The 26,597-nt window shown below is 41.0% G+C and overlaps 1 protein-coding gene across 10 annotated transcripts in view; it reads right to left on the bottom strand.

Moving 5' to 3' along the window:
* ascc3 (activating signal cointegrator 1 complex subunit 3) overlaps nucleotides 1–26,597 on the bottom strand; it is a 193,226-nt gene that overhangs the window by 85,494 nt on the left and 81,135 nt on the right. For all 10 annotated transcript variants that reach the window (XR_012957737.1, XR_012957738.1, XM_076106880.1 and 7 more), the window contains 2 exons: nucleotides 24,460–24,600; nucleotides 7,546–7,710 (listed from right to left, as the gene is read on the bottom strand). Coding sequence is in view for 8 of the 10 variants with exons in the window: in XM_076106880.1 (XP_075962995.1) it covers nucleotides 7,546–7,710; nucleotides 24,460–24,600 (306 nt within the window). In the remaining 2 variants the exon portion in view is untranslated. The remainder of the gene's footprint in view (nucleotides 1–7,545; nucleotides 7,711–24,459; nucleotides 24,601–26,597) is intronic.

Here is a 26,597-nt window from a genome sequence, read left to right as displayed (position 1 = left end):
CAGACTGTCAAAGTAAATGCAGGTCTTGTTTGTGCAGGTAGCTCTGACAATCACTGCTGAGAGACTCAAAGCGGGAAGAGTTGAGGAAAAATGGCAGAATGTATAGTACCATGTGGAAAAACAACCATCTTTTGGTCGAGAAATAAGTTTGAGCCAAAAGGTGAGCCAATGTTTTATAATCTATAACATTAATTCGGCTGGGTGCAGTTTGATTTGATTAAACAAACTTCACGTTGCATGAAATTACTTTACATTACAGCCTGGCTCAAAAACGAACAAAAACAAATCAATTTACTATAATGAAAACTCCACGTACAAGCGGGATTTGGGAACCTTTTTTATCCAATTTCTGCTCTCCAAACATCTTAGTTTGCACATATTTAGATCAGAGAAGTCTTTTTCTCATGGTGTGCCCACAAACCCTTTCAATAAGTTCAGTGTTTGGGCCGCTGTTTTTATAGAATTATAGAATCCTGCTTACGTCCGTGGATGCCAGTAGGTGGCGCTATGGCTATGAGTTAATATTGGCATGCAGAAGTCCTAAAGCCATGACAGTCAACAAGCATGTCAAGTTTGGGACAGTTTTGAGAAAGTACAGTCGAGTTACAACAGCTTGATGGATGATGGCGAACCATGTAAAATGGCCATCACACCATATCCACGTCGTTCGATGAAACCTAAAGCTTTTAGTAACTTTTAATCGCTAAGGTCTTTAGATTGTTCTGACCAAATTCTAAGCTGATCGGATTAATTCCCTAGGAGGAGTTCGTAGTACAGCACCTGGAAATGGAAAAAAAACACGAGAAATTCATACAAAATTCAAAACTGCTGACTTCTGGTTGGGTTTAGAGCAGAGGTCTTCAACAGGGGGTCCGCGGCCCTACTGCAGGGGGTCCGCAGAATTTTTGGTTGATTAGACAATTTAAAAATGTATTTATTTTTCTCTAAACATGAATGTGTCCATTATTTGAATAGTTCAGTATTGTATGAAAGATAACAGGTATCTTTATGCATGGCAGTGGTACTAATAGGCCATCACTCATTTTAGTTTCCACATTTATGTTTAAAATGAAAACTTCAGTGTGAATATCTTGTATGCATGATTATCATGCAATTAACAGACAATGTTGATATTGGCATTGGTATCAGCTGACAAGGTATGTTTATAAATGGCAGTGGCACGGCCTCCCTACTCACTGCACCTTGCACATGTTTAAAATAAAAACATGAATATATGAACCTGTGTATTATTTGAATAGCTTAGTATTGAATGCACAATAAAGAGGTATACATGGCACTAGGCCCAGTTTAATATAAAACACAATTTTATACACTATATATAGTCGGGGGTCCCTGCTCCATCTCTCTATCAGTTTGGGGGTCCTTGGCCTGAAAAACGTTGAAGACCCCTGCTCTAGAGCATGGCCGCAAGAGACTTTTTTTAAGTCCAAATGTGATACATGTGCCTACCAAATTTTGTAAATCTATGTGAAACATACTGAGAAAAATGCTTCGTCGAAATTTTGTAGGGGGCGTTATCGAGCCAACTTGCCACTCTGAAGCATTAAAACCCTAATATGTAACTTTAAAACTGTGTGCCAAGTTTGCTTATGTTTCAAGCATTTTTAGCCGTTCAAAATGACCTTCGTTTTTCACGGTGAAGACTGTCACCACGGCAACGGCATTCAACGAAACATCAAAAGCTTCATGAACTGGCATTATGAACTTACATTTGTGTGGAACTAATTTGATGTTGATCTGATTTACCTACTAAGAGAAACAAGCCAAAGTATAAAGACTTTAACTTCCTGTTACCAGTAGGTGGTGCTATGACTATGATTCATAATTGGCCTCAGATGTCTTCAGGACTGGAGTCTAATCAAACATGTGAAATCTGGTAAAGATCTGATGATGTGGAGTCGAGTTACAGCAGTTTATTTCTTCATGGCAAAGGATCGAAATTCGCCGAGCCGCCACGTTGCTGTCCTTTAACGAATTCTTACAATCTTCACAATGAAGCATTATCAAGGTCTTAAGGCTTTTCTGACAACATTTGAGAGGGATCTGATAAATCTGCGAGGAGCAGGATGTCAAAGTAAACAACCTATAACTTCCTATTACCACAAGCTTGCGCTATTACTATGATTCTAAATTGTCATGTAGATGTGTTCCGAGTCAGGATGTTATGACATATGAGAGATTTGGAGCAGATTAGACAATGTACGGCCGAGTTACAACAACTTCCTGTTTCATGGCGAATGGTATTTTTTTGACGCCACGGATACATAGTTCGATAACTTTTTGATCTTTGAGTAACTTTTCACTGCCACGGTCTCAAGAGCATACTGACTGAATCTGAAGTTGATCGGGTTAAATCTCTAGGAGGAGTTCGTTAAAGTACGGCGCCTTGAAACGGTCCAAAAACGTCATAAAATTCAAAATGGCCTACTTCCTGTTTGGTTTCGGGCATACTTCTAAGAGGATCTTTTGTAAGTCCCATCAAGTTACACATATCTACCAAATTTCATACAGCTAGGTGAAACCCAATGTTGGGGCAACTCAATAGGGGGCGCTATTGAGCCAATTTTTCATACCGCAGCTGAACACCCCAATCAGACTGCAATTTTCGCCACGACTGCCTTGCGTGCTGTTAAGAGATTGTCGAAAAATATGAAAGCATAAAAGCATAACCATCACAACATATAGCTTGTTTTCTTTTCATAACCATCACAACATTTAAACAGTTTTATTTCATGATAGAAGTGATTTAACATATAAACTGCTTAGACACTTTGTATAACATCGTCACTTGAGCCTTATACAGTGCTTCTGGTTCTAACAGGACCAAACCAGTTACAACCAGTTACATTCTGTTGCTAACTCTGGTACAAGATGTCTCCTGTATGTGTGACGCATGTGATTAGGGGAGGTACTAGCCTCAGAGTAGCATAAAAGAAGCAGAAAAACTGTGAGATTCAGCTTTTTCCCCATCTCTAGAGACTGGGATAGACTTCTTTAATAGACCCTTAGGGGTCATACCCCCTCAGAGGTGGAAGAAAAGACCCTTTGTGCGTTATCAGAAGACAGCATGAAGGAAAAAGAAAAAAACTCACAGCGAGAGCTGACTGAGAGAGCCTGTTAATAGTAGGAGGGTCAGCTTTAGCTTTTGTAGCACTGAGACTGTTTCATTGAATTGAAATTGTTCTACGTGATTGCTTTGGAAAAACTTTAATAAAACAACAGCCTTATCATTTGTAAGTGACTGGATCCAAACTACAGACTCTGTTTTTTTTAGAACAATTTGACCCTCTTCCCCTGTCCGTTAACCGTGTGATACAGAAGTGACGACTGACTCTACCAGAGGAACTTAAAGGCGAGTACCCTGGGTGAAGACTTGGCAGTGTTAGTCCCAGTGAGTGACAGTGACACTGGACGAAGAGTGGAATGAAAACTGTGTGGACACTGTCAGACTGATGTTGGGTCTCTGGGAACAGTAAGAGTCCAACGTGCAACACTGTTTACGATGACATCACCCAAATGAGTCTATTACAGGGCCTGAGTCCAGCCATAATGTCCCTTCAGTTCAGACACATTTCAGTCAGTCAATCACAGCTGCCTCGTAAAAGAGCACAAGCTGCAGTCATTCAGGAATCATCCACTATCCAACCATGGACTTACACCCAGAGCCAGCCCTAGGCTTAGGTGGGATAGGTGAATGCTAGTGGCACCATCCATCCAAAGGAGGGGAGAAGAAACAATTCAAACTGTTACAAAAAAAGCCCACAACTTCATAACTATGTCGTCCAATAAATAGGCCATTTTTCTGTGTTGCTCAACGTATCACTCTATAAAATAGAGCTAAAAAAATAGCTGGAGCAATGTCAGTTACTCAGCATGTGCAGTCTGCTGGCAAACAGACAGGCTTCAAACTTGTGCACTGCAGCACAACCTTTAAAGGTGTTAAGGTGTACAAAGAGCCCAGTCAGCCCTTCTTCAGTAATATCAGCTAAACCTGCAGATAAGTGGGCAGTGAACCGAGTAAACAGCGGTCACATGTACGGACCAGTTTTCAATTACCTTGCGGTTAACCCCGCCAAGAGGTCTCCGTCGCTGCACAGCACAGCAGCTCATCCCTCTGTTTCACCCTGCCTTCCTCACTCTGGTCCGAGTCCTTTAGCATACGACTGGTATCCATGTATTTTCAACATTTCTCAAAAAGATGAGCACTTGAGTGGGTCCATCACACGGCAGTCACAATCGTTTCCAGAAAAGCATCAATATATTTGTACACACCTGTAGAGTCTATACATCTATCGACCATAAGCCAATCGCCAGTCAAAGGCACATTCATCAACTTTCCCCACTCTATTTCTTCCCAACACTCATTTATTAGAACTTTAACAACCTATCCTCGTACAACGGTTCACATGATAGCTTATGAAAAAGTTACTCCTCATTTCTCGTGCTTTTCTCTTCAGAAGTCTGGCAACACGTGTCAACTTCCGCTCTTTACATGCATACAGTCTTTTCAAGATTAACTTCCATCTTCACAGAAAACAATTCAGTTAGAAAAAGATGGTGAAATATTAAGTTAAGTATTAAGTCTCGTTTCACAAAAGGCACAAACAGCAGTATCTGACCTACCCGGCCTGTGGGGGTTTTAAGGTCTTTATTTGTCCTGCTTCATGATTACGTGGATAATATACAAATATATTTTTCTGGGATATCTATGAAGTATAGCTCTGAACACTGTATGACAACAGCCTGCCTGTAATCGTGTCTCCTACTAGTGTTTTACATTTAGTTCCCTGTTCAGGTTATTTCATTTCATCCTTTATACTTAAACTGGTTATAAACTATTCAATGTAACTGCTAAATCCTTATTCATTAGACTATGAGGATGACCCATGATGGTTTACAGGTCTGGGGATGTATGATGAACTAAAAGCTGCTGTGGAAAGCTGCCAATGTGATTGACATGTTGATATGTTATAAGTGGTAAAACACAACTCCTCTGATTATATCTGCCTCAAAAAGTGTGCACATGGATGTGTTTTTGCATAAACGGGATTGGAGTCTTAATCCCACAGAGACACACATCCCCTAAATAACACAACACATCTGAAGGCTTTCATGAACCGGGTACAGATGAGTCACATCACTCGGTGCCAGGGACAGACATCGTGGACATTTATAGAGACATTTTCAGGGTCAAAATGTAACTCACAGAGCACGATGCCTGGATGAGTCAGCGGTGGGCTGTGCATTCTAAAACATTCCCTTTGCATCTCTTCTTCTCCATTCCTTCCACAGACTTGAACAGAACAGTAGCTCGTCAGAGGGAGATATGGCACACTGAGGCTCATTCTCTCTATTTCCTCGTCAAAATTCACATAATCACTCTAATATCAAAATGTCCTGGCTGGTTCCTGCACAGACACCTGTCAGTCATCATCAGGGAACATCATCTTCACAGACAGAGCACTGATTATGTCTTCCTGCAGCGGCATTGTGCCAAAGGGGGCAGGACTCGTGCCGTCTGGAAGAGCGCGTTGTTACTTTACTGGCGAACTAGGCGCTCGCATTAGAACAAAAATACAACTTGGTAATACTAACTGACTTACAGTGGGATGCTTTTTTAAAACCCTATACAAAATGTCAGTTATCTGGTGAGAACTAGACACATATAGGGACAGTGTCTAAGGAATGCTGCACCTCCAACACAGACACTTCGAAATAAAAGTACAAGTATTTCAGAAACAGTCACAGTTATCACAAAGTTTTACAAAATAAGATAAAAACATTAAACACTACAATACAGGGGAGAAATGCAAAACAGCTTTTATTAAATTACTATGAAAATAAAACAAACAAAAACTATCTTATGTCAAACTTTGTATTGATTTCTCTCAGATTCTTCGGAGATTATCAATCTAGAAAACCTCTTTTTATACGAAGGATATTGATATCAACATTTCAAACGTTTGTTGTTGTATTGTTGTCTTGTGGACAGACCTGACAAACCATGAAGTAACCCTTTTTACAAATCAGCTTCATTATGGAGTTATTCCGGAAACCTTTTTAGCCGTTTATTGCAATGATATCACAGCAAAATCTGTTTATCTGGGTTTCACGGCGCTGCAGCAAAGCAGCCGCCGTGTGGCTCGTTAGATTCAGTGACAACAGCTGCAGTCTCCGGATGATGTTATGAACCCAGACACAACAGGGTTTTTGGTTGTCAGACAAAGCAGCTATAGTGGTTCATTGGGCAGCGGTTGATATATGTACATGGAGGTAAGCCTGTTCCCTCACGAATAAACACAAATGATCCTGCACGAGTAATGAGAGGTGAAAATCTGCTTCATGTTTGATGTGAACATAGCATAAGACCAATGTAGCGGAGAAAAAACGACAATATCCCCTCAGAAATGTAGTGAGGTGGAAGTAGAAAGTAACAGCCAAAGTACACGTATTTGACCTTTTTCCTGAAGTATAGTACTTGGGAACAAAGACATCACCAACATCAACATATTTCCACCTGGTGGTAGTATGAGGATATGTTATGATGACATGTTATGGGACTCGACACACACTTAGAAATCGAATGCATATAATCCCCGGAACAAATACAACCAACTCTTTGAACTAGCGAGCTGCATATACCTGAACGTACTGAATAACTCCATAGTCAAACTAATTGCTCACTCTCCCCTGCCTCGTTAAACTCCCTTTTCCTCTCACACACACACACACACACACACACACTGGGTCTCTCCCTCGACTCCCTCGTCTCTCCTCTCCCTTTGTGTCTCATTTTCCAGCCTTCAGTCGGGTGTTTAACAGAGAGCTCTGGGGACGTTTTGTGGATAATGTGGAAGAGTAAATGCAATAGGGAGATGATGATGAGAAGTGCAGGGCTGTCTGTGAGCCTCTTTCTCTCTGTCTGCTTGTTGAGCTTGAAATGCAGTTTGTCACACTGAGGGTGAATAAAAAGTGCAACTTGGCACAAAAATACTGGAACTGAGAGACGAAGCATTTTCAGCACGTGGGTCCTATTGGAGATAGGTATTTAACCTCAATACGTCTTTTCAATGTCTGATACTCCTGTTGTTAATCACTGTCTTACTTCTGTTTGCCTCTAGGTTTGGATCAATAGTTGCAATAATTTGGATAAATATTGTTTTGGTAGAAACCGGGGTATTTGTTAGGCCTGTATCAGAAAAAAGTCAAACAATAGCCAGCCCTGAGTCCTAGTAGTCTGCAGTCCATCAGACACACTCCATGAAACAATTCCATACCATTGTGACAACACACTGGTACACTGCATCCTCTAAATGATGTACGTTTTTGATGCATTTCTAGCAAGTATATGATAACAGTGTATCGGTCTTTACAGAAACATATATACTGTAGTAATGGTCACTATAACTAAAAATAACTAAAAAGATGTTTACCATATATTCAAACTATGTCAAGAGACGACAGAGGGAGCAGAAGGGAGTAACATCTACCCACATTCAGGAGCAGAGAGGGAGCAGGACTAACCTGTCTGATGGTCCGGGCCACCAGGCTCTCCAGTACTGGTCCTCGGTCTTCATGGAGGAGGTGAACTTCATCCAAGATTAGGAGACGCACAATCTGGGAGAGAGCCACATCTCCAACACTCTTCCTGGTCACGACATCCCACTTCTCTGGAGTCGTCACCAACATCTGGGAACACATGGAGACATGAGGAACAGGGTTGCTGGTTTTCTAACAGCAGTTAGGGATTAAATAAAAGAACAGAGAATTCACAACAGAAAAAAAGACAGCAATGAAAAGAGGAACACGTGATCATATCATGTTAATGTGTTTCTGTTGCATTGATTTAGTTGTGGTGTCCAGTTAGACCTGGGTTTACAGGGTCTCTGTGAATGTTATTGCCTTATTCATCACTGTTTGCCAGCAGTACTTTTGTCATTGAAAAGCAGTGAATCCCCATTCATTTGTTATAGTAAGCTCTTATGTTCATGTGTTAGGTTTCAATGCTTCCTGCTATTTCATGTGAAGTCACATATAGTGTTATATACAGCGGGTAAAATAAGTATTGAACACGTCACCATTTTTCTCAGTAAATATACTTCTAAAGGTGCTATTGACATGAAATTTTCACCAGATGTCGGTAACAACCAAATTAATCCATACATACAAAGAAATCCTAACAGATATGTTCAGAAATTAAGTTATGTGTAATAAAATGGAATGACACAGGGAAAAAGTATTGAACACGCTTACTGAAATTTATTTAATACTTCGTACAAAAGCCTTTGTTGGTAATGACGGCACTAGATCACTAGATCAACTCCCATCTTTTAGCTTTTCAAACTGAAACACAGCTTGAAAGACGAGAGCATATATTAGGCAGGGAGGATCCAAATAAAAGGAAACGCATCAAAGCACCTTGATGGTCACACAGTTTTCATTTGTCATATTACTTGGTTTCTGAATGTTCACAAGGTGGGTCTTATCCAATATGAGCCTCTCAGAGAGGACAGAAGAGAAAGGAAAGAAGACCATGCAAGAAAGTTCACATTCTGCAAAGCCTTGTGGAAGGTCATTCTGCTGAGACCATGATGGATTACCATCATCCCTTCAGTAATTCTTTTAGTTTCTGTCTATTTATTAACAGTCATGAACTGAAATCAATGTGAGCCATCTGTGTGCAGTTAAGCTGCAGAGGCTATAGTAACACAAAGAGGGAATTTAGTTCTAATAAGAGTTGACTTCTTAAAACTTGTTATGTCTTAAGCAGACGGCTGAAGACTCTACTTCAACTGAACTTAAGAATGCATTTTATCACAGGCTGAGGGATGTGGACTCAGCCTTGCATCTCTTACACTGAGTTTGCTTTAAGAAGGGATTTCTTTGTGACAAGTATGTACAAGGGGGCCAAATACAAAGACAAATAACACGTTCAATGTACTTGTGAGAATGCTGTTATTGGTTTAAGGCTCGGAAAAGGTCACCCTATCCTTTCAGGGTTCCAACTCTTTTCCAGGACATTTTCAGCGATCACACCACACACTAATTTGTTCCTCTCTGTGGAAGTCTGATTTAAAAGAAGTGCAGTCTGTGGCTATAACTTATCTATGAGATCATCTCTTACAAATGATGATCTGAATGAAACTGATAATGCAAACACACCTGCAGATGTAAAGCACTTCACTTTATTGTGATGCTACGGCTACAAAGGTTTTGGTCCATTTAACAATGCAGTATAGTGTTTGAAGAGACAATGCTACATAGCTAAGTAAAAAAGTACCGTTAGCCAGTATATTTAGCTGGTGATTTGGGCTCCCACTCATTGTTTTGACCCAGGCTTCCTATTCATTACTATCCAACTCTCTCAAACACCCAACACACATCTGACTATTGCTCCTAGCCAGAGGTGAACCACAAACCTTAAACCTTTGCAGGCTAAACAAGCTAGCACATCAACTTCAGCAACTGAACCAAACATGCTCACGAACCTAACTTTATTCAACTGTTTAAAACAAGTTGGGAGAAAGCAACAGGGTTGTGTTCCATAACATAGCTTATTGAAAATAATCAGGTCCATAAACTACCATTTGAAGGTTGATATGATGCTGAACATAACTGGCAGTGTTATCTGTCTTCAGGAGCATGGATGGATGGATAGATGATAGATGGATGATAGATGGCTGGTAGATAGATGGATGATAGATGGATGGTAGATGGATGGATGGATAGATGGATGGATGATAGATGGATGGATAGATGGATGGATGATAGATGGATGGATGATAGATGGATGGATAGATGGATGGATGATAGATGGATGGATAGATGGATGGATGATAGATGGATGGTAGATAGATGGATGATAGATGGATGGATGGATGATAGATGGATGATAGATGGATGGTAGATAGATGGATGGATGGATGATAGATGGATAGATGGATAGATGAATGAATAGATGGATGGATGATAGATGGATGGATGGATGATAGATGGATGGTAGATGGATGATAGATGGATGGATGATAGATGGATGGATGATAGATGGATGGATGATAGATGGATGGTAGATGGATGGTAGATGGATGATAGATGGATGGATGGATGATAGATGGATGATAGATGGATGGATGATAGATGGATGGTAGATGGATGGATGATAGATGGATGATAGATGGATGGATGATAGATGGATGATAGATGGATGGATGATAGATGGATGATAGATGGATGATAGATGGATGGTAGATGGATGATAGATAGATGGATGGATGATAGATGGATGGATGATAGATGGATAGATGGATGGATGGATGGATGATAGATGGATGGTAGATGGATGGATGATAGATGGATGGTAGATGGATGGATGATAGATGGATGGATAGATGGATGGATGATAGATGGATGATAGATGGATGGTAGATGGATGGATGATAGATGGATGGTAGATGGATGGATGATAGATGGATGATAGATGGATGGATGATAGATGGATGATAGATGGATGGTAGATGGATGATAGATGGATGGATAGATGGATCTACTGTATTTGCAATGTTTTGGCATCCCTCTCAGACTAATTATATTCAACAGTATCAACACATCTCATCTGTTTAAAATGTCAACAGAAACCATCTCCACACTCTGCTTAGTGTCTATAATTCGAGTGAAATTTTATTCTGTCTTTTAAAAATAAAACACTACAATGCATAATTAATGGTGTGTGAACAGTTTGGCAACCTGTCTGTGTGTGTGCACATTCCAATTAAACCCTTTCTGTAAAAGCAGTTCATTAAATCCTCTCTAGTTTGCATTTAAATCAATCTATCCAGCCATTAGAGGCTGGCGTACTCACAGAAAAGGAAGCGTCCGCTCCTAATTGGAACTACTGGTTAATCTAAATGGAGGCTCTGGCAAATGGAGCACAGGCCAAAGTGCCTTCTTAATTGGCTCACAAATACGCACAAGGAGGTGCAGAGAAAGCATGCCATTGTTTGACTGAATGGTGTTATTTAGCCCATTTATCCGTCTATCGCAGCAAGACTGAAATCAATCATCTAAATCCACTGATTCTTAGCATTTCATTTAAGATGGTGATGTTTCTTAAAGGTGACAATTCAATCAGAGATTGAATTGAGAGGGTTCATTGAGAGGGTTCATAAACCTGTACAGAAAAACAGCATAATGGCCTGTAAGAACTACTCTTTTCAATAATTAATCACTAAATTGACAATGGAAACCTGGATACTTTATGTTTAAATAAAGAGGAAGAACAACGTTTTTATGAAATCAAGATCGTGGCAATTTTTTTAAAAGCATGCAAAAAAAATGTTTGAGCCGGTTCACTTCAGTAAGCAATAAAAACTCCCTCTAGAGACGAGAAAATTGCGTGAGATAGAGATCTCTTTTCAACAAATCTGCATTAATGTTGTGTATTACTGCAGCTGTAAAGGGATGTGTTAAAAATCCTATTATATATATTATAGCAATATTTGACTTTGTTTATTCTGTCTCAGTCTCAATGTGATCAAATGTGTTTTATAAGGAGTATGCTGTGTATGTAATGCCATTGCTTTGATTGCTTTTACTGTGGCTTTAAGTTGTCCTCATGTCTGGAGCATTGGACTACCGTGTTCCACTGTGTGGGACAATAATCACAATCTGAACCGGAATGTCCCCATGAAAGAGAGTATTCTGCAGTTAAAAATGGAAACAAACCATGGAGGTCAAATTGCCCTTGAACCAGTCAGCAGTGAAATTCATCACCCAGCGGCGTGATGTGGTGGAGTTAAGAAAGCTTGTTCATGCAACTTTACACAAACTGTGACAAGCCAAAGCGATTAGAACGTTCTCATTGATTCCCTCTCCTACCAAGTCAAACTACATGGAGGGAAAGCTGAAGTCAAAGTGTTCCCGATTCGTTAATGAGCTACCAGGACTTTACTTATAGTAAATGAAGATGAGTGGAAACACATGGATCTAGATAGAAGGAACAACGTCATCGTGCATCACTACAGTGGTAACAGGAGAAAACTACTGCCAAGTCAGAGGAGAGTATGCTAATGAAGTGCTCAACACGCCTACAAGCTTCAGGCTCATGAGGGAAAAGAGAGAGCACGCGGATGTGAGGAAAGAGGGTAACACTCAGTCCAAATGTCCACCTCACAGCTTGTGGACTAGGGCTTCCTGGACTCGCTCATGGATATACCGTGACAGTGTGATGTCAGTGAGAGCACTGGACTTTACTGGTCCAGCTGTTAGGGCCATGAATCTCATCTAAATGAAGTACTTAGATTCAATGCACTCTGATTGGACTTTGGAAGGAGATACATGGACATACTTCCTGCTTTATTCTGTTAATTTGTGTGCACAATATTTAGTATGAGAGCAAAAATGAAGTAATTTAAGAGCATAAATGAGTAACTTGAGAGCACAATTCCTTTTTCTTTCCTTATCATGCCTGCTGGACTCTGCATATTTAAGTGATGGCTTCTAAAACATAATGGCAACAGTGAACATTACCATAGATGGCAAAAGCTCCCTTTTTATGTTCATTTAATGAGTGGAGTGGGAGTGATGAGCTTGGCATTGACAGGCCGCGCTCTCTTTCAGCATGTGCATCTTTACAGTAAGTGCACTGGCTCAATACAGCCTGACATTCAGGTAATGGCTGTCTTTGAGCTGCCTTTCATCGGGTTTGCCTTTAAACTTTGTTTCGTTCTTTTGTACTCTTCTTTTTAAACCCAGTGTTACAAGGACAAAATTGTCTGAAACACCTCAGCAGCTATTTCAAATTCTCTGCATGTGACTCCACTTTACAGAGAAACACGACGCGCTCAACGCTCTCGCTCTACCTTTACAGGAGAGCGTCTGGCTGTGAGGCAGCTCCTTCTTGGATGTCATTAACTGATATTTCCTCTCTGGACAGTGAAGGAAGAGGGCCTGGAAGTCCCAGGATGCCACCCACCCGCAAACTGGCATCCACATGGCACCATCCCTCCAAACCCTTTCTGTTTCCATGGCAACTATCGCAGCCATGAAGAGAGGAGGATGTGGGAGGAAGAGGTAGGCGGGAGGAAGATGGAGTGGGGACGTTAGAGAAAGACATTTACTAGATTGCGATATGTGAACAACTAACGGCTTGTCAAGGCAAAACTGTAATGAAAACCTTCTAAATGCAGCCCTGTGTGTGGGGGGGGGGGGGGTCCTCCTGAGAATACAGCTAGCAATTACCTAAACATGAGACGACATGTAAATACTACGACAACTGCTCTTTTCTTCGGTTCAGTGGTTGGTGTTTGGCATTATGAGAAGATGGGGAAAATAAAAGAATACAGGAATATGAGGTCACAATAGACTGGTAGAGAGGTATAGTAGGCCCATAGTGACCTGTTTAAATGAAGTGATGCACATTAACCCATGGATTACGATTCTTAGCTCTATTGCTGAACAGCTGAGTTTCAACTCAAACATAACCTTTAAACATGATGCATCCTTCCAATAGCAAGAATAAACACATTTTCATCATTTGTAAGAGCTTGCCTGTATTTAAAATAAAGGATACAACTAGAAGTTCTTGTGCAGCTTTGTGCTACCCTGGTTCCAGGTCTCTGAACCCCCCCACACATCTCTGATGTTTTTACTCAAAGTGGTTTAGTGACATGTTTCCTACAACCGAGCCAATCAGAGCTCTGTAGGTGGGATTAAGAGCGTTACCTTCCTGCGCCACAGCCAGAAAAGTCCTAGAGAAATGAATAAGCATGGATGAGATCAGCAGTCTTACAGAAATAACTCACACAATTGTATTCATATAGCGCCAAATCATAACAGAAGTTATCTCCGGTAACTTCATATAGAGCAGGTCTGGGCCGTACTCTTTATGATATTTACAGAGACCCAACCAGCAATTGCCACCATGAGCACTGGGTGACAGCAGCAAGGAGAAACTCCCTTTTAGCAGGCAGAAACCTGGAGTAGAAGCAGGCTCTGGGTGGGCAGCCGTCTGCCTCACACAGCGCCTAAATCAACATTTCTCTCCAATCAATATGACAAATGTTAAATGACTTGTTCCTAACATTCACTACCTCTCTAAGGATCTCCAGGTTAAGGGATCTCTACGCAGAGACGGGTGGTATTGGTAATCCCCTTATGGGTTATCCCGCTTCATATTCATACTTTTAACGTGACATCATAATTAATGGGGTTTGTTAGCAGCACTAAACAACATTGCAGGTAGAGGTGGGCGATATGGTAACACCCTCATATCACTTTGTTTTCAGGCAGGATCACGGCCCACAAGACTATTTTGAAAATGACTGAACGGTACAACCAAACTGATAGTCAAGCCCTGCTACATTACAACAAATGACTTTCTCATATTTAAAACTTTAAAGTTTCTTTCAATAATTATCAGTTACATTTCAAGGTTCACATGAAGCGCTCTCCACAGGGATAAATGAGAGCCAGCACAAAGAACGTATTTAAAAAGAAAATATGTTACGATTAAAGCCGGTTGGCCCGGTACTCCTGTTATTTCCCTCTTCCCTCAGTGAAGAACACCAGGAGCTGAGGTTTCATTCAAACTAAATTATGATGTGATGGCGTACCAAAAACAATCAGAGGACACGCGACCAAATTACTTCCAAAGTTACCAAATCACCGGTTGGCCGCAAGCAATGAAGAATTTCAAAGGCAGTTTTTGAAGTGAGAGCAGTGCTCACTCCAAATGAAACATCACATTACTTCCAGCCACTTCATGGAGAACAATGAGGATCACCTCACTGGATATTCTCTGGGTAGCTCAACTAAAAACTAGTGCTGGGCAACGATTACAATTTTGAATCGCGATTAATCTCATTGTTATGCGCAAAGTTCAATAATGAATTCAAAAGTATATGTATTGTGCACTTTTATTTTAAAAGTACTGCTACATGAACAAAAGGTCAATAACATTTGGTTTGTAAACACTTTAAACACATCAGGTTCTTGTTAACAGCAGTATTCTCTTTACACAGCAGCAGTTATAACACAGTTATAATGATTCTGATAATGGATATTCAGCCGGTGTTCACAACTTTATCTTCATGTGTGTAAGAGATGCAATTTGAAATATACTTCTTGAAAACTGAAACCTATCTACGTCATGTTTTTATGTTTGTTAAATTCTCAGTAGTGATACTAAATTATGCTTATTATACATATTACAAACAAAACACTTTAAAAACTAAAAAAAAATAATTTAAATGAATCATTTATTTTTTGTTTTTTTTGGTATTTAGGTCAGACACATATGCAACGCTGATTACCGTAATATGTGTGGTATTTGTTATAAATGTACGTTGGTACATTGAGGGTGATAAGAAGCTGTACATGGAGGGACTTAGGACCCAGGGGAATGTAGGTGAAGCATGGAACCTGTAGTCTGTACCATGGCAGTAACCTGCATGAGGAAGTTATGCTAATAAAGAGTTGCAGTTAAGAGCAGTTTGTTCTCTCGTGCTTATATGTTCATTTAAAAACACAATATGTATTTTGATATTGTCACGTTTGATCCTGTAACGAGACGATCGTGTGTGTGTGTGTGTGTGAGAGACAGGAGGGACCGACGGTGACGGAGTGAGGGGGGGGGGTGGCAGCAGCAGCAGGAAGTGACGCCACACAAACAGCTTTTCACCACTCGCTGCCCGGTTCTTGTGTTAAAAATGTCCGCTTAATAGTAAAAAAGAACTGCGTTAACGCACGATCAAATAATTGTCGGCGTTAATTAATGAATGTGTTAACGTTAACTTGCCCAGCACTACTAAAAACACAACACCGAATCCATGAACGCGTTAGCATGTTGTTCACTACCGAGCCTGTTCTGTAAATGGTGAATGGACTGTACGTATTTCTCTGTTCTAGTCTTCCGACCACTCAAAGCTTTTTAACACTACATGTCATCATTCACCCATTCACACCCATTCACTCACTGATGGCAGGGCTACCATGCAAGGTGCCACCTGCCCATCAGGACTATCTAATATAATATAATAATAACATTCACACACCGTAGGCACAGCCTGAGGGAGCAATCGGGGGTTAAGTGTTTTGCCCAAGGACACATTGACATTGACTAGTGGAGCCGGGGATCGAACCACCGACCCTGTGATTGAAGGACGACCTGCTCTACACATTACCTGTCTCTCCTCTGCTCCATATGAGGTGATGTTTGGGGGAGTGTGGCTGCTTCAAGTACAGATAGGCAGTTTATGCACTTGGGGAGATATTTATATAGCAGCAACGCTACAACGCTGTATGCCGTAGAACTACAACTGACAGAATGTGCAAGGCAGATCGTGGAGACATTTAAATCGCTTAGGATCTAATGTCATCATATCCCACACCGCTAATTGTGGGAAGCAGTAAGATTAACATAAAGACTCAACTCACAGCCAAATAGATTCCTGACCATCGACTGCTGACTAAACTACCCGCAAACTGGTCATATTTACCAAAGCTCGTATTTTTCATGACAGAACAGATTTGTATCCCCGGTCGTATTGTGGTGGAACAATCACATCTTAAAGATGACTGCTGAGAGACAACTTCATGGTTACACTTTTTAACATCATTTGTTCTTTTTAGAAAAAGAACAATACAAGAAGGCAGCATCATGTTGGGTTGAAATAAATCACCAAACAGGGTAGAGAGAGCAACAGTGTTAAAGAAAAGGGTTTGTAGAAAGAATGTACGGCAGCATGTTGCAGCGTCTCACTTACTGTATGTAACTATGCAACAGTCAACGTGATACGATGACTGTATATCGTCTACATTCATATGGCGCTGCTCTAGCGGCATTTGAATTCATTCCATTTAACATAATAATTCCATTGGTACACAAAAAGTACATTTTCTATAAAATGCAATTAAAACGTACTGAGAAAGTGTGAAGTAACTCCTTATAGATACTGTTCTCCTGTTTGTGAACTAAATATGGTTTGACCAATACCAATCATTAGACACACGCCTTGCCTTTCTGATTGGTCTAAAACAACACTCTCATGTACTAAACTCAATCATGAGCACGTGTGTGAATACCCCATTGGTAGCTGGTAGTCACTGTGTATATGTGATCGGTTGGGAGAATAGTTGTGTAACGCCCCCGATGAAGGCCACAGGACGACACGTCAGCCTAATAACAGATAAGCTGTTAATGCTGCGACTCGTGATGCTTCAGGACTTCCTTCTCTTCCTCATATACTATAAAAGAGGGGGCTGTGAGGCCAGAACCCCCCTCTACCAGACACATCAAAAGGGCATGATGAAAGAAGCAGTGAGGACCTTGAGGAGAGGCAGAAGACAACCAAGGTTACAGTGTGTGGCATCACTACGGCCTGTAAGTGTGGACAGCCCCTTTCACTCACCACTGTGTGTAGATGTACTGACACCAACAGGCCAAATGGACGGATGAGAGAGACAGAAAGTGGAGAGGTTTAAGTGAACGAGAGTAGAGGAGTGCTGCAGTGAATCTGACTAATCATTCTCTTTGTGAAATCTCTTCACATGACCTGATAGAAATGCAACTTTAATACACCTTCAGATTAGCTGGAATTGGCCTCATTTCATAGAAATGAACCCCCCCCGCCACACACACACACACACACACACACACACACACACACACACACACACACACACACACACACACACACACACACACACACACACACACACACACACACACACACACACACACACACACACACACACACACACACAAAAAACTCAAATCCAACTCTTTTGGATTTAACAGATATGCATGTTTCAGCAACCTCCTCAGTCTGGTAGTTCAGTCTTCCAGGCAGGATGTACGTCTGAGCTGGAGGAGCCAGGTTCTCTCTCCAAATATGTGCTCAACCTGCAGCTTTCTGTGGCCTCACTGTAATTAATCCATCCTCCTCCTCCAACTGTGAAGGGAACTCCAGCATGCGGGGGTTAGGGAAAGTTGCTAGGTTGTTATTAGTGTCTTTTTTTGTGTGTAATAGCTGGTCCACCTTAAGTAGGCCTGAGCAGAAGGTGTTGCTGCTTCAGGGCTAACCCCTTCACTCTCATCAGCAGGTAGCAACAAGACATGTGAGCTTGACTTGAGTCTTGATGAGTTGTGGCATTTGTTCCCTGACAAACAGCCTAAACAGTAGACACACTGCTCTGCTAAGCTAAAAGCTATCATGATATACATTATTCCATGAAGGAGATGCTACTTGTAGAACACATTTCAGATTTAAAAAGTCCCAGATACAAAAGACGTACTTCATCTGCTGCTCAGTATGTCATCACCTGACCAACCCATTTTATACGTCACACAGATAAAAGTCATTGAACTCAACAACTGAATAAAATGATTTCCTTTGATCTCCTTAACAAAAAGGTCACATTGTGAAAGAGTGGTTGGACATTCCTAACACTGTATTGGTCATCATAATGGAATAGTTTTGGAGGATAATAGTTTAAATGTGTTTCATAGGTTGATTTCTCATTGACAGACAGTAATGTATCCCTCACTATCTACGCAGCGTGCTTTAAGAGCTGATTGATGAAATGGTTAGGCTGGTGTTATAGTCAGAACATCCTGAGCCCACTGAACAATCAATCAGGCCCACAAAAACGGCTCATTCATATTAAAATGTTGTCTTTTTAAATGCACAGCACTTTCCCCAGAACAGCTGGTTGCTGTAGTTTTAGTAATAATTACTCAGGAGGAAATAGTGCATATGTTGGGGACTATTTTCAGCCGCGGATGAATCCACATGTGGTGCTCTCGTGAGTGTTTGCGGCAGCAGGATGGTGTATGTGGGGTTAAGTCAAAGTAAACTACATTGTGTGTGTTCATGTCACCCAGTGCAACGGTGAGGCTCTGTGGCTCAGAGGGAGATATGTGGAGGCTTTGATACACACACAATACTTGACAGTAGATACAGTCACTGTACATACAAACACTGCTCTATGCTGATTACAAAGAAAGTGGAGGGATAACAACTCATTTTTTACATTTTGCAATACTCTCACATGCACATAAATTGTCAAGGAGAACAGATTTCAAAACACAAGTAGAGGAGAGGATAAAACACAGAAGAGAAAGGATCGTATGGGGCGTATTTCAGCCGATACGATCCATTAAAATATGCTTTGATCTTTAAGATCCGACATCTTGAATTTCATTTACAGCTGCACTTTGGCGACTCTTCACAAAGCCCTGAATATAAGATCAGATTATGGTCAATAGCTCTCAGCAGGGGCGTCGATAGGCCTATTTTTCTCCCCTAAAATGTTCTTCAGCCCCCCCAAAATAATTTGGCATTATTGGTTTAAAAAAAATAAATAAATAAAAAATCTTTTTTTGGTGATGTCATTAAATTAAACTATTGTTTCTCACATGGACAAGTTATTTATAACTCTAACATGCTACAGATGTGCGTGCGTTCTGGTTTGTATGTTTTCTCCCCCTTCAAATTACAATCCAACAGCCTATCATCATACTGAACGATATAAAGTTGACACTGTCAGGTCCATTCTCCATCCATTGTGTGCGGTCCCTTTAACAATCAGGATTTGGGAGTGACGCGGATATGAAAGCTAGTTTATCCGTCTTTCCTTTACAAGCAGGAGAATTATTTCTCTCTTTATTTGAGAAAAGTTCATATTTGTGTTGTCAAATTTCACTATGACCCTAAAATTCTGTCTCTTGTGTTATCATATACTGAATGCAAGCAAAACTACAGAGCAAAATCACACTCTTTCTGATTGAACCAATCTATGAACTGCCTGAAACAACTGATATACCCCAAATGGGCCCCCAAAAAAAATTGCGCGCAAACCTGCCGCTCCCCTTGGGGCTTAGCCCCCCCCTTTCTTTGAATCCTAGAAACGCCCCTGGCTCTCAGAGTCCTAGAATGAACATCTATTCCAACAGGATGATCATGAGCGTACATTTACTGTGGAACAACTGTGGTCCGTGTTGCAAATGCAGGCGGTAACCAACGCTGTCGTCTTTCTGTGTTTTTCTCTTACCAGATTTTGGATTTTGACCCCCCTAAAAAACGACATAACTAAATGAGAGAGTGAATTGCAGCGGTGCTGTGACGTGTGTAGACATTTCAATGCGTTGATGGTAAAAGAAAATGCAAAAGCACATGTTGTTCCTCTCGCCTGTCTCTCACTCTGATACTAGCAGCACCACAGTCTGTCTCTACTACACCGTAACCATGGGAACTACTACAAGGTGTGGACTAAAGGGCTGCTTTGAACCTTGACTGATAAATACATACATCTGTAATTCTACAGAATGTAGGACAAGACAAGGTTGAAACCTAAAACAAGTCTTGACTGTGTTTGGTCAATGTGTGGTAAAAGTGTGGCCAAACTGTGACGCGGAGAGTCAGCAGTAATGGGATTACTCATCCAATTTCAGTTACATGCCAACACACAGTGGAAAGGCATTGGTTTGCGTTACTTTGATCTTTACTTGGGTATTCATGGACAAGCTGAAAGCTACAGTGTACATGGAGTAACACAAGGAGCTACTGCTGCTGTCTTCTCTGCACTGCACACTGTTGCCCTCATTCATTTAGAAAGAGTAGAAATTAGAAATAGCACCCCTAGTGGTGGACATTATATGTTACAGTATATTTACTAATAGAAGTGTTAAACCATAAAAGCATAACCATTGAATGTATTAAACTAAAAAGTATAGTCACGGTATGAATTGAACACTGTAAGAATAGTCCCTGAATGTTTTGAACCATGAAGGAAGGTGAGGGATTTTGAGTGAGGCTTTTCAGATACGCCCATATGAATGAGTGAAGGATGAAGGTGTATGCTGCTTTAAGAAAGGAGGGGGGCCGGTTCAGAAGAGGAGCGATTGACCAGGCCAGCGGGTCAAAGGCCAGGGGCTTATTGGATTTCAGCCAATCACTGAGCTGATACGGAACAATAAGACACTGTTCCTGAGGAGATTCTCCAGACCTCATGTGACCTCTGGACAGATAACTAGCTAGGCTGGACTGTGTGGAGGATTTCATTGGGTCTCTGCTTCATGGAACATAATTCTATCGATAGTTTGTAACTGTTTTAGCTTCTGTTAGATATGAAATACTTTTGACCATAACTTGAACCAGCTGAGTTTTTTGGCACGGCTCTGCTGAGAAAAGACGCAGGAGTGGGTGACGTGCGGCCTTCCATATTTCAGAGAGAGGTTCTGGACTCAACATGTGCTGACTAAATAACTGAGGGTTAACACAGGGAATCCTTACTTATGCCCCACACCAATGACAAGTGAATAATTGATCTATTCTGCAACTAACATGTTAATATGTAGCAGAGCTTGACTCATAAATCACATGTAACTTATATTGGATATCTCAGAGTCTGCATGTATGTCTGCAAATAAGTAACAAGACATTGCTGTTAGGACATGCCAAAGACACGTTAGAGGTCAAACAGTGTTCCCGTTACATCATTTGTCACAAAAGACCCACAAGTATATTTTTTCATTGTAAAAGCTTCCACACACACACATTATATATGTTGGTCACACTTCTTTAACAGCCAAATCTTAGGGATCCTTATCAAAAATGTATGACTGAATGAATATCTAAGCAATTAAACTACCATATATCCATGATTTTATGTAATGCAACATTAACATGGCCTCAGTTAGGGCCCAAGCACCGACAAGGACCCGATTGAAACTGTAAGGATTATTCTTCTTGGGGGCTTTATCAGACTCAAAAACTCACCAAAGATGGCATGCATATCAGGACTGGTGAAAAATTTGATATTTTAGGGGTCTCGCATTTGGGTTTGAAAAGAATGGCTCTATGGCGCCCCCTAGAGTTCATTTTAAGTTTGAAAGGCCACGCCCCTCGCCCCCCATGACCAATTGATGTGAAATTCAACACAAACCGTCTGCTCTATAAAAATGACCAGGTGACCAATAAGCTCCGCCTACTTCGATTTTCCGCCATTTTTTATTTTATGAAAAACATTTTTGCAAACTCCTCCTGAACGCTGGGTCCGATTGCTACCAAATTTCCTTTGTATCATTATTGGATCATCATGGATTATTAAAAGCTTGTTGATATCGCATTGTGTAAGTTACATACCTGCAAACTCATAAGAGGTGAAAAAGGTGACAAGCCCGAAACCCTGTCGGGGGGGGGGTGCATGCTCCCCCGGGAGAACTTTATTTTAAATATGAGCTTTAAAATGTAGCTTTCTGCTGTACTCTGAGAAGCGCCACCTACTGGCAAAAGGAAATGACAAGTTTTATACTTTCGTGTACTGCTCCTAGCCAGTTGACCAGATCAGTCTCAAATTTGGTATAGGAAGACTTAGACATTGATGATGATCATTTCCAGCATCACACATTCGAAAAAAACTTGGGGGCGTGTTGTCCGAAGCGCACAGACATTTGCAGCCGCGTCCCGCCAGTACCCTCGACGTGCACAGAGGTGCGAGGGCCTGTTCATCGCTGCTTGCAGCTTTAATTATATCTGTGTTTGTGATCCAAGTGATATTTGTTGTTTGAAAAAAATCATGTGAGCACACAAACTGGTTGTCTGCACACATGAAAACACGTGGCTGTTCCGTATATGTGAAGCGTAAGGTTTTGTTTTCTCTGTGTACATACAGATCTATTGCTGCAGTCATGAAAGAGTACAGTAAAACAATAAGAGCTCATTTTATATGTAATCGTCTGAACAAGGTCACTATTAAATCAGAGAAACACTGAATATTGTACAATCACTTTTTCACACAGGGCCATGTAGGTTTGGATTTTTTTTTCCCCCTTAATAATAAAAACCTTCATTTAAAAACTGCATTTTGTATTTACTTGTGTTATCTTTGTCTAATATTTAAATTTGTTTGATGATCTGAAACATTTAAGTGTGACAAACATGCAAAAAAAATAAGAAATCAGGAAGGGGGCAAACACTATTTCACACAACTGTATATAATGGAGGCTTGGGGGAAAGTTAGCCAGTATGAATGAATACAGAGGCTTTATTTGACTCCTTCTGAGCTCCACATGACGGGCTTGTTGAACAATTTATGTTGGAAATGTCGGACAGAGAAAGGAACATCCGTACATGCGATTTGGGAGGGTCAACTTATCTACCCATTTTGGGAAAACATACTAGAATACATAGGGAAGTGGTTAGGTTCGACTGTGCCAATTCGGGGACCAAACATAATTGTCCAATTTATTAAATTATGACTTTGCAGTGATAAAGGTCTGGTGGAAAGGACTTGTAGTCTGGCTTTCATTGTGAATGTGACAAAGTCCTCTTTGAGTGCAGTGTCCATGAGGAATGAGTTGTTGTTGTTGTTGATCATGGTGTAAGTCTAGATGAGTTGGCTGGATACCTGTAGATGTTTGCAGGTAACCAGGTCCACCGTATGTGGCTGTTGCCTTGACGGAGATGAGGCGCTCAGTTATGTTCTCTGAGGCCGTCACAGTTCGAGGGTCAGGCTGCTCTTTCTCCAGGGACACTCCCGTTCTGATACTAAAATCATTCAGATCCGGCCAATCTGACCAGACCCCAAACACAGGGTGTCGAGTTTCCTGCTGGGTTCTCTTCCGGATCCAAGAGAGTGGGAATCTGACTCGCTGTCCAGCAGGACTTTGCGTCTCCTTTGGTCAAGAAACAGGGATCCAGCTCCCTAATCCAAATCCATATCATCAATCATAATTTAGCATATTCAAAAGGGGGGATATCGGTCTCAGAGGACATTATAACTGACCGCAAACTTCTGTTTTACCACACTACCGCGCACAGCTCATTGTCCAAATCCTTTTTGCTGTGACTCCTCCCCAGGTCCTTACCGCAGCGTTGTTGGAAAAAGAAGCTAGACCTACCTGTGTGAATGCTGTGCTTGAGCTTTGCTCTTGTGTGTTGGTGTAGTTAATTCTCTTTCCAGGTTTATTTGGTGACACCTGGGAGATACTTGATGTCCTCACGGATCCATATTCTTCATTTAAGTTCTCAATCTAACTATACGTTTGTCATCCTGGCTGTCCTGAGTGTAATTGTATTGCAAAGTGTAGCAATTGCACATTGTATGATTTGTGATATTGGGCTAAATAAATCAAGGAGCAGCAGAGTGTTTATAGCAGCCGCTTTAATCATTTCTTCTCTATTTGAAAGCAACTGTAAATCCACAGCTCCGCAGCTGATAACTATTAAAAAAGACACATGGTTGAATTACACTTGTGACAAGTAATTGGCAGAATTGTGACTGATGCATTTTGGAGAATACTTGATGGCATTTCTCCAATAAATGTCACAGTCAAATCCACTTGGGGGTGCTAGAGAACATGTGTGTGCAGCAGAGGGAACCCTTGGTTTGAACTATGTTTAAGAGACATGATAGAACTCAGAGTGTGTGTGTGCGTACCTGTGTTCGTAGGATCTCTCCTTTGGTTAGCTGCATGTCTCCAGTGAGTTCCTTAACAGTGATGCCCAGTGGCTCCAATCGCTTACTGAAGTACTTAGTCATCTCAGCTGCCAAGGCCTTCATAGGAGCCACATATATGATCTACAGGGAGAAGGACACAGATACATACTGTAGGACAGAGAACAGACAGGGTAGAGTGGGGGTGGGGGGTGGGGAGGCATAGGAGAGCAGGACTGGAAGGACACCATGGTGATAAATGAGCAAACAGAGGCGGGATCATTTGTTCCTTGGCAACCAGCACAAACCACAATTTATTGAGAAAAATGATGGGTAAAGTTTATAGTGATGTATGAAAAGTGGCTGTGGTCACTAGCTGGAACTGTGCAGCGCTGTGTGTGAGCTGATGTGTGTGTGTGTGTGTGTGTGTGTGTGTGTGTGTGTAGGCCTTCATGAAAGAGAACACAGCCTTTTGGATGTCTGAATTATTTAACGAAGTGTGTGTTAGGATTTGACACGATGGCTTTATGAAGGCGTACTAATATTTTTAGACTAACCTGCCAATAGCTGACTTTTTGTGCATATATTGAAGATTATATTTACCAATTCTTGCTGTATTTAATTTTGTCCCCTTTCATCAATTATTTTTCAGGATCAAGTATTCAAGATAAACTTGTGAAACAACATTCATTGTGAAAACTGTCTCTGTAATAACTGGATGAAAAACAGACAACCCGCAGTAAGGCAGGAGGCTGTCATGAAGCTAGGGTGGGATGGAGACACTGTAGGCTGGGCTCTCTTCATCAGGATGGGTTGGCCTTTAACTTGAGTCCTTTCATATTCACTACCTTCTTTCCCTCCACATTACACTGCACACGTTCAAATCACTGAACAGCTCTACATTATAACCCTGTTGAACGATCCCGGATCTAATGATGATTTAAACACGGATTGGTTGTTCTCAATGTAACACTATCAGAGATCAGAGACTAGAAAGCATTAATGATGTCCTGATCACATGTTTTACTAAATATTGGAGGATAACGATCATCAGTAAAACTTTATTTACACTGTGATGGTTAACGTTAAACTGTTTCATAGATTGTGTTCATGTGAGGGGATCCGTACGGACCACAGATCGACAGTGGTCCGTTACACCACTAGCTGGAACAGTTTCTATTATTTCAGTGACATATTTTTGCCGATGCTGCTTTATTTTAGCTCTACTTACTGCTTTTAGGTGGGTTGGACAAAGGCAATGTCATGTGTTTTGTATGCACCAAAACATAACGTGAGGATGTTCAATCAAATCTGATAAAACCACACCCACACAGTCCTGATGGGGATTAGCTTAGTTCTTGAGTTTTAAACTCCTAATAAATAGAACCTACTGTAAGGATGTTATTTTCTGAACTTGAGTTGCTTATGTAGGGAAATATTTTTAAAGCATTTAAAAGCACTTCATCTGAGACTTTATGAATAAATAGCATACAACACGACGTTCCTCTGATATGTTTAGGTATTGTTTTGTGGTGTTTTATAAAACATCTGTAGAGAGGAGTGGAGGTGTCGGCGTATTGTAGAAGTTCAGATAAAGCTCTCACTGAACGTGTGTGGTGCTCCTGTATGGAGCCAAATCCAGGTCAATAGTTTTGATCATTTGAAAAAAAATGACAACCTGAAAGTTCAAGTTATGGTCTTGAACATTGAAAAATACAGCAATGTATTCAAAATAAAAATAAGTGAATAAAAAGTTTTTTGGGGTTGAATATCATTTTGATTCAGTTCTGAGCAGACCAGCCTCCTGGGTGGCTCGGATTGGATCTCACATTTCATTTTATACATAAGTTTGTTTTGTTATTAGTGGTGTGATTCGGTTTGTAACTGTTTGTATCTGTTTTTATGCTTCTTGGATAATAAATCCATTTGATTTTGACTTAAACCTGCTGGTGTGTTCTGGAGGCGATTGAGAGCACATGGCTGCAGGAAGGGGGGGGGCGATTTCTCCCTGTGCTCAAAAGTTATGGCCATAACAGAATGCAGTGGGGAAAAAACTGTGAGCGCCAGCTATCCTGAAGGAAACTTCGGAGGGAACCAGCAACTGGTTCGATTAGTCTTTCGCCCCTATACCCAGGTCGGAC

This window comes from Anarhichas minor, unplaced genomic scaffold (genome assembly GCF_050575085.1).
Source record: "Anarhichas minor isolate MPS153535 unplaced genomic scaffold, ASM5057508v1 ptg000036l, whole genome shotgun sequence".
Lineage (NCBI taxonomy): Eukaryota > Metazoa > Chordata > Actinopteri > Perciformes > Anarhichadidae > Anarhichas > Anarhichas minor.
Note: the sequence above shows the minus strand (reverse complement) of the source record. Positions and strands in the feature narration are given on the sequence as shown.